Source organism: Blennius ocellaris, assembly GCF_963422515.1.
Source record: "Blennius ocellaris genome assembly, chromosome: 9".
Lineage (NCBI taxonomy): Eukaryota > Metazoa > Chordata > Actinopteri > Blenniiformes > Blenniidae > Blennius > Blennius ocellaris.
This window is the reverse complement of record NC_137658.1, coordinates 11552872-11561005: the sequence shown is the minus strand read 5'-3', so window position 1 is coordinate 11561005 and position 8134 is coordinate 11552872. Positions and strand designations below refer to the sequence as shown.

The window sequence follows — 8134 nt, the reverse complement described above, 5'->3', positions numbered from 1 at the left end:
GCAAGTGTAGGAATCATGAATCATCGGTGAAGGCCTTAAAACCACGATTCTTTCTATCACCCGGCGTTTACCGGTTGTGCCTGCAGTCGAGATAAACCCACCTTGGCTCTTGTGAAACCTCCAGCTTTGTTCGTAGAGCCGCTTGCAGAGGTGGCGGACGTTTGTGTTTTGTTTTGAGTTGGGTTTTTTTGTTCGTTCTTGTGGATTTCACGGTTGAACCAGCTGGAACCGACCGATCTCCGGTGGTAAACTTGAACACTTTTGTTTTTGTGAAAGATGGCTGACAACGGAGCACACACGGCGGAGGAGGACCCGGCGGCGGCTTTCCTGGCTCAACAGGAGAGCGAGATAGCGGGGATAGAGAACGACGGGGACGGCTTCGGAGATCTGGAGGGGTCGGACGAGCCGTCGCAGTCCGAGCCGCAGACCTCCAACTACGGCAAGTTCCGGCTAATGTCAGCGGCGAGCAGGCTAACGGCTAGCTCACCAGCTAACGCGTACAGTTACACCTCACAGGAGGCAGTCAGTCAACACAACCCTCTTACTACATATTTAAAGCCAGCACGAATGCCTTACGAGGTTGGCTGGTTTAGTGAGTCCGCTTTAGATGGTATTTATCTTTAATAATGACCCTGAATGATGTTAGCCTGTTAGCTATAGCAGGACGTGCTTCGTTTGCTTACGTACGTCACGTTAATACTGTTTAATAATGTTGGTATTCCCCACATGTAAACCTATATTTATTTATTTTTTTTTAAGTTATACTCATCATCCACTAACGGTGGTTAAACTCGAGCAGACACATTGCCATAAACTAGTAACTAAGGTAAAGTACAGCAGCTTCCTGAAAATCAGAGCGACCAAACAGGTGCTGCTGCATTTCTGGGCTCTTCCGGCACAGGGAGACTCACCTGGCAAGGACAGGCAGGGATCTCACCCAAAAGCTTCAGTAAATCACTGCAAACATTCACAAACTGTGCCTCTCTGTCTCCAATCATGATGTTAGACGGGTTTGAAGAGGAGCCTGCCACCGTGAATGGAGACATGTTCCCCGTGAGTCCAGCTCAATACACTTTATTTATATTTGTGTTGTTGTGCAAGTCATGGGTTTGTCACGTTTCAGGTTTAGCTGATCTAAACAGTTGTTGTTTTTTATTCCCTGAAGGAGTCTAATGGTCCAACAGACAACTATGCTGCCATCGCCCAGGTGGACATTCAGAGGCAAGAGCCAGAAAGTTTACGCAAATGGAGAGAGGAGCAGAAGGAGCGTCTGGAAGTACTCGGTGAGCAGATCGCTTCATACCGGACTTGTAGCATGACATCTTACCCCTTTTTGTCATTAACCTGTGATAATTGCCTTACGTGGATCACTCACAGATCCGCCTTACACTGGGCTTTTACTTGTGTCTTATATCCATATATACTGTAATCTGATCACATTTTTATTTGCTGTTGTTTTTTATTTGTCTGCTGTTTGATCAAAAACTGTATTTTTTTTTAATGATTTGCTTACATTCAGGTCATTGATTCACAAATGGCCGTAAACGTTTTTGAAATAAGCATTGTTGTATAGACTGTTACATTTCAGCCAATTATTAATATGGACACCGGCATTTGCCAAATCATTTGGTCCATTTTACATCGTTCTGCTACCAGAGCGGATCGCAGGCATGGAGACACTTTGCCTACATTTGAGTTAATTCTGAAGATGATTAATTGTCCACACCTACATGTTCTCTGAGGACTGCAGCAGGTCTTCTCCACAACAGACACAGACACTGCCACACCGATCGTCGTTGTATGTACACTGTCAACATGTTGACATTTTAACTTTCCATTCACTGTCTTCTCACGTGTTGTTTTCTGTCATTTCCCCCACCCCCCCAAAAAAAAACAAGACTCTGCCTCCAAGGCGGCAGAGGCAGAGTGGAGGGAGAAGGCCAAAAAGGAGCTGGAGGACTGGCACGTACACCAGAGTGAGCAGATGGAGAAGAACAAGGCCAACAACAGGTCAGGCTCTGACATTCCCCCCTGTCACCACACAGCGAGGTAACGACCAGTGAAGATGTAGTGATCGCTGCACTGAGTCCACATTCTTCATCTCAAAGACTCGGGAGACATTTTTGGGCAGACAGATTCAACCGGTCTCTCTCAGTTCTGTTTTGAATGCCAGGTCAGTCGTGGGCACATAAACACAGATATAAAGATGAAACCACACCTGAAAGACTGTTCAGTGTCGTTATAATGTATTGTGATGTATGATTATAACTTTAAAATCAGCCCACTTTCTATAAAGATAATTACTGTCTAAGGGCCTGTTTACACATCATAGCCAAGTGAAGAACGGTAAACTTTTATTTACCGTACACAACACCGGCGTTTAAGTCTCTGAAAAGAGCAGTTTTTGAGAACAGCTTTGATACGACAGAGTTCTAAACACACAAGTCTGATCGCTCGTTAAATGTAACAGCTCTTCTCCAACAAAGTGGAACCATATGATGAAGAAAAGAGTTTGAACATTTACGTCTTACCCTCTCCCTGCATGAATGGGCAGGTATTAGAGAAAACACAGCGCCATTTAGTGGCCCGGCGAGCAAACGACTGCTTTTCTGCCGACCGTTGTCAAAAACATTTCCGTCCGATCGTGAAACTTTTGTGAAACAACAAAAAAAACCCGATCATTTCCAGTCGATGGCTGTGTTGTAAACATGACCTCAACCTTTTCCTTTCTCTGACCCGAGCTCACCACGACTTCTCTCACGCTCTCCAACAGACTCTGTCCAAGTCTGGCACGGTATCACTCTGCATCTGTCGCTTCTCTTGTTTGTTTTAAGAGCTGAGACGTAATCCTCTAATGAGACATCAGTCCAGTTTGAACGCCTTTCAAGCAAAACAGGAAGCAACGCAGAGTAGAAGGAATGCAGGCAGCGCGGCCACCAAATTCTTTGGTCGTACACAAAAAAAAAAAAAAGACCTTTTTTTTTTTTTACTTCTCTCCTCATTGGAGCTGCGTCTCAGCGGGGCCCGACATGATGCTGTGAAATGAGAGGCTAACTTTTCCCTGCTTGCTTTTTGACACTAAAACTCTTCTCTCTCTTTCTCTTCCCTGCCTTTGCCTGCGACACTAAGGATTGCTGACAAGGCTTTCTACAAACAGCCCAACTCTGATGTTATAGGCTTTGTGTAGGTTTAGTGCTCCTATGTTTCATGAATGTCGCTTGTTTTTCACCTGATGCATGACTTTAAAAAACCCTGGAAGTGCTCGTCCTGTTCATGGAGGTCTAGTTTGATATATATGTATATATATATACTTGTGTGTCTTGATTCCAGTGTTGGAATGTGTTTAGAAGTAACAGTGTGATAAGTGTAAAGAAATGCATGAAGCTCAGATGCTGCCCGTGTGATTGAACTCTGATTGAGCACAGGCTGGCTTTGCCATTTTTTTTTTCTTCTTCCTTCTTTTTCAAAATCGACAACTCGTTCATCCCCCTCTTTCTGCCGGCAGAGCGTCTGAGGAGGCTTTCCTGGCGGAGAGCGACGGCGACAGCCCGGGAACCGAATGGGAGAAAGTAGCACGCCTGTGCGACTTCAATCCAAAGACCAACAAGCAGGCGAAGGACGTCTCTCGAATGCGTTCCGTCCTCATCTCCCTCAAACAGACGCCTCTAGTCCGCTAGAGGAAGAGTGTTTTCTACGCTCCAGCAGCATTGCCTTTTAATCTCACATTGCATTTGAAGGATTTGTATTCCCCTTTTCAATAGAACCCCCTCCGCCAGTATGTTTGTAACCTTTAAACACTTCCTGCCTTCATCATTCTATTTAAAAATATTAACCCGAGGGGCTGCTCTGTTACAGCTGGTCAGTTTCATCACTACTATACTTAAGGAAATATTGTTACTGTAAATTAGTTTCCTTTCCCCTTTAACTTATAAATGATTCTTAGATTCACTTGACTGCATGCCTCTGTCAACACGTTTTAGTTTTTTGGGATTTTGGTCAAACGCGTCCTGATTTACTGTTACAGACTAGATTGTAACCACTTCTGCCTCTCATCAGTGTAAAAACGCTCTGTTTGTTGCATTTTATCCCCTTTTTTTAATTTGATTTTTTTCATATTTTAATGTAGCTCTCACATGCACACAAGCCTGTGGCCTTTCTCATCTCACTCCCAATTCTTAGCGCATGTCAGCCAGATGAATTTAATCTTCAATTTGGCACGATTTGAGAATCTCAAAACCAAAGATTTTCTGCTCGCATCTAAAATTTCCAGAATTCACTGTGTGGCTGCCGTCTCGTCTCACTCCTGTTTTTGTTTTTTTGTGCGTCACGCCAATGCATTTTAGATTTAAAAAAAAAAAGGGGGGGTACAAAAAGTCACAAAAAACATGTTTATTTTAATTGTGATGTCTGCACATTGTTTCACATGTTGCCTATTTGGACATTATGAATATTGAAAAAGTGAATGTTAAAAGGGAAACTGGAAAATAATAATAAAAAAGTAGATTTATGATCACCTCAATTAATTTGTCCTTTAATGTTTGACATATTTGCCATTTAAACACCCTGCAGATAATCATGTGAACACTGTGACATGGTCCTGAATGTTAACAAGACAAACACTAACAACAACTTGTGTGTTCACCGCATTGTATATTTCTGTTTTCACAAAAAAATAAGCATTTGCATTCCCAACGCATCTAAAGGGCATCCGATTTAACCCCCTTCTGTTTCAATAAATCTCACCCAAGCCGTTAATATATATTGAAAAAAAAAATAATAGAAACTGTGTTCACATTTAATCTGAATTTTTTTAACCTGTTTGAATAAAGGTAGTGTGAGGAGTAGATACCACCTGAACGAAGCTGTGTGATGTTTTCTTAAATACACGCAAGACACCGGGCTCAATTTACGTTTTATATCAGAAGACACATTCAGGCATAATACAGGTTATTGGGAGAAACGCAGGGAATCGTTATATTTTGCCTCACTTCTCCTGATGAGGTTCCTTTAACGGTTTCCACACCGCGAGGTCACAGTTTCACAATAAATAAAGTTGGCCCTGGCGTGTGTCTGCGAATAATGTTGGAAACGACATAACCGATATCAGTTTGTTCAGTTCACTTCCAAAGCAGGATCCCGTCTGGTGGATTTGTGTCGTCACTGCTTGGGTTTCAGGGCCGTGCCCAGCACGCCCACCACCAGGGCGACCACCGTGAAGCCCTGAGCAAAGATCCGCCCCCTCATCAGGAGCTGGGACTGTCGGGTTTTCCCTTGATGGAAGGCTCGGAGGCCGTAAAGCAGCGCTCCTGCTGTTCCTAAACAACCTGGCGAACACACACACACAAAGTTATGCAATTACTTTAAACATATTTACAATAACATATTGCAAATATTGGAGTAAATAGTTGTGTGGAATTGTTTTTGTTGTTGCAGGTTTTGTGTTCATAAATAGGTGTAATGGATGGGGTAGTAGTAATATTCATTCATTGAATATACTGCAATACTGAATAGTGGTTGTAAAATAATTAACTATTTATTGAATTATTAGCTGTGTTATATTCAGAATGGACAAAATTGTTACAAGCTGAATGCATAGCCTCTTATCTCAAATACTGGAGGGGCTTTTTTTTGTTTGTTTGATTTTAACCATTTTCAGATCAACTTTATTCAAGAAATAGTAATGATTTACTCCCAAGTACCACAAGAGGAATGAATTAAGTTTCGTGGATTAAGGACAATCCAGGGCCTCACAGCTGTGGTGTCCTGGTGAACACTTTCCACTTGCAGTAGGAAAATCCCTGGTTTGAATCCTGCTTTTGGGGACTTTGCTTGCCTGTGTGTTCCATTGTCTCCCACGGTTAAAAACATAGATGAGGTTAATTTATGACCCTAGAACTGCCTGGAGGTGTGAGTGTGATTGTCTCTGCATTTATCCTGTCCAGAGTGCATCAGCTGAGATGGATAATGTAGTATATAATAGAAATTAATAAATAAACAAATAAATAAAAAATACCTTCCCTTAAAAGCAAAACAGTTCGACTGCATGAATCATGTTGGGTTTCAGAGCCGTAAAGACTTGGCAATCATAAAATAAAATAAAAAAAATAACGTGATTAAGGTAGCATTAATATTTAGACATTCGGCTAGTATTCAAGACATTCATTAGTATTTAGAAGTACCATAGTAATAATAAACGTGTCGTGAGGGATGATGTGACCTTCATTCAATATAAAGGGCTGCAGGGAAAGTTTCCCACGTGGAAAAATATATACTTTAGGACACATATTAGAGGAAACACTTTTGTTGTCATCCTGCACGATTAAAGCAAACTGATCAATATAAACAATATCAAAAGCAGCACTAAGTTTAAGGTGACTGCTGTGGTTTTAGCGTCTTCTGTCAGGACAACCGTGACTGGGTTGTTTTCGCAGTGACAGAGTCAAATACGCAAACTAACTTCTGCTCTGTTTTTTTGCTGACATGCTCCAAAACCCGGCCTTTTATTGAACATCTGTGCACCTCTGGTTCGGACCTGCCGCGTTAAAGGACGCGTCGTTCTCCACTTGTGTAACTTCTCTGCGCTCCACGCTTGTATAACTCACCTATGGGGACGAAGGGGTTCTCCGTAGTTTTCCGCATGAATTTCTCCTTGAACGTCTCCTCCTTGAGCCTCGGTGGAGGGCTGAAGCCCTCGATGACCGGCGGCCGTGAGAAGTCAAACGGTGCGGACACCGCAGGCAGTACCGCCGGGGAGGCTGCTCGCTCCGCGACCGCCGGTGCTGCTGTCGCCGCCTCCGCCGCCATCTTTACTGTGGGAAACGGAGGAGACGGGGTTGCCAGGTCCGACGGAATCGAACCAAAGCCCGACCCGGATACAAACCTCTTACGTTGACGTGATAAAATTATTACGTGGGGAATAAATGCAAAAAAGAATTAATTAATGATGTCACATTAACACATACATCCACAGGAATGGGGGGGAAATTAGGCGGAATCCTGCCCAACCTGGCAACACCCCAGAGGAACTGGACGACTGCATTTCCGGTTGAATTTTGCCCCCCTACATTACGCACTTAATAAATCTTGTGGTTTCTATTGCTCCTCACCCAGTTTCATGACAAATTTTATTTATTTTAACAGATTGTGAGAAAGATATAATACAAACCAATCATTGTTCACCACTTTATCCAGATTCATTAATCTGGGGCAGACTGTGGCAAACGTTACCAGCAGGCCACAAGTTCAGATCCCACTGCAGATAACTTACCACTGTGGGTCCCTGAGCAAGACACTTGACCCCCATCAGTAGTTAAGGTGTTAACTGTGGATAGACCGGGTTAAAGGCAAATAAATAATAATCCATCAGTTGCATGTTTTGTTTTTCAACAGTGGAAGGAAACTGGACACAACATGATGAAACCTCCAAACCAATGGCGTCCCAAGCCTAAAGCACAAACCTGGGACATTCTTGCTATGAGGCAAAAGTATTGACCAGTTAGTCAGTTGCTATCACAAGCCCTACATCTTGTACCATTTTAGACTCCGCTGACGGTCGACACTTGATAGCTCAATTTCCAGAATTATACAAATAACTACTATTAACATGCAGTGTATACAGGAATTACCCAAGATTCAGTTGGATAGCACTGTTAAACAATTGCTATATATCTGTTCTATAGCTCAATGTTTACAGCGATATGAACTACAGTTTTTCTCTTGAAAAACGAATCGACCTCTCTCTTCAGTGTTGCCGATGGCAAAGGTTGAAATGGATCGGCACTCTTTACACGGTCAACAGTTGAAACTCATGGATGCTTGTTCTTGAAGGTCGATGGCTTATAATTGGTAAAAAAGCACAATTAAAACACCAGAGCAGAAATTATATTAACCCTCCGTCACTTTTTCAAGGACTTAAATTGATTGTAAAGGAAGAAAGTCACTGGGGTGGGAACCGGACCATGACACTAAATCTTAGTTGTTCAGGTAAAACAGATGAGTAACATTTGTTTTATAATTTGAGTGAAAATCATCAAAATAAGCTTTTTTCTTTTTAATCAGCTTACTTTTTGTAATAAAATGTTAAGTTCCAGTGAAGCAATGATACCAGATCCATTTTTAATAACATCTCATGTAC

The 8134-nt window shown here is 42.4% G+C and overlaps 2 protein-coding genes across 6 annotated transcripts; one reads left to right on the top strand and one right to left on the bottom strand.

Moving 5' to 3' along the window:
• On the top strand, positions 1–3962 carry cltb (clathrin, light chain B). 5 transcript variants are annotated; one of them, XM_080502005.1, is made up of 8 exons: positions 1–150; positions 277–439; positions 1007–1053; positions 1166–1283; positions 1899–2010; positions 2774–2794; positions 3130–3183; positions 3506–3962. In XM_080502005.1, the coding sequence occupies exons 2-8, from the start codon at positions 277–279 to the stop codon at positions 3675–3677; spliced, it is 687 nt and encodes a 228-aa protein (XP_080358131.1). In that variant the 5' UTR covers positions 1–150; the 3' UTR covers positions 3678–3962. The 5 variants fall into 5 exon arrangements, with proteins under 5 accessions (XP_080358131.1, XP_080358130.1, XP_080358132.1 ...); XM_080502004.1 differs by having other exon boundaries at positions 1–177; XM_080502006.1 differs by lacking the exon at positions 2774–2794 and having other exon boundaries at positions 1–439.
• A 412-nt stretch (positions 3963–4374) lies between these two features.
• On the bottom strand, positions 4375–6804 carry higd2a (HIG1 hypoxia inducible domain family, member 2A; the record flags this gene model as incomplete). The annotated part of the gene is made up of 2 exons (XM_080501746.1): positions 4375–5324; positions 6603–6804. The coding sequence occupies 2 exons, from the start codon at positions 6802–6804 to the stop codon at positions 5158–5160; spliced, it is 369 nt and encodes a 122-aa protein (XP_080357872.1). The 3' UTR covers positions 4375–5157.
• Between the last annotated feature and the right edge of the window lie 1330 nt (positions 6805–8134).

What these genes read in the sequence shown, in the direction of transcription:
- cltb (XM_080502005.1), top strand. Translation starts at nt 277, where the DNA reads ATGGCTGACAACGGAGCACACACGGCGGAGGAGGACCCGGCGGCGGCT. An exon ending in GGAGCGTCTGGAAGTACTCG is followed by an intron (nt 1,284 to 1,898) that starts GTGAGCAGATCG and finishes AAAAAAAACAAG; the next exon opens with ACTCTGCCTCCAAGGCGGCA. An exon ending in AAGAACAAGGCCAACAACAG is followed by an intron (nt 2,011 to 2,773) that starts GTCAGGCTCTGA and finishes GCTCTCCAACAG; the next exon opens with ACTCTGTCCAAGTCTGGCAC.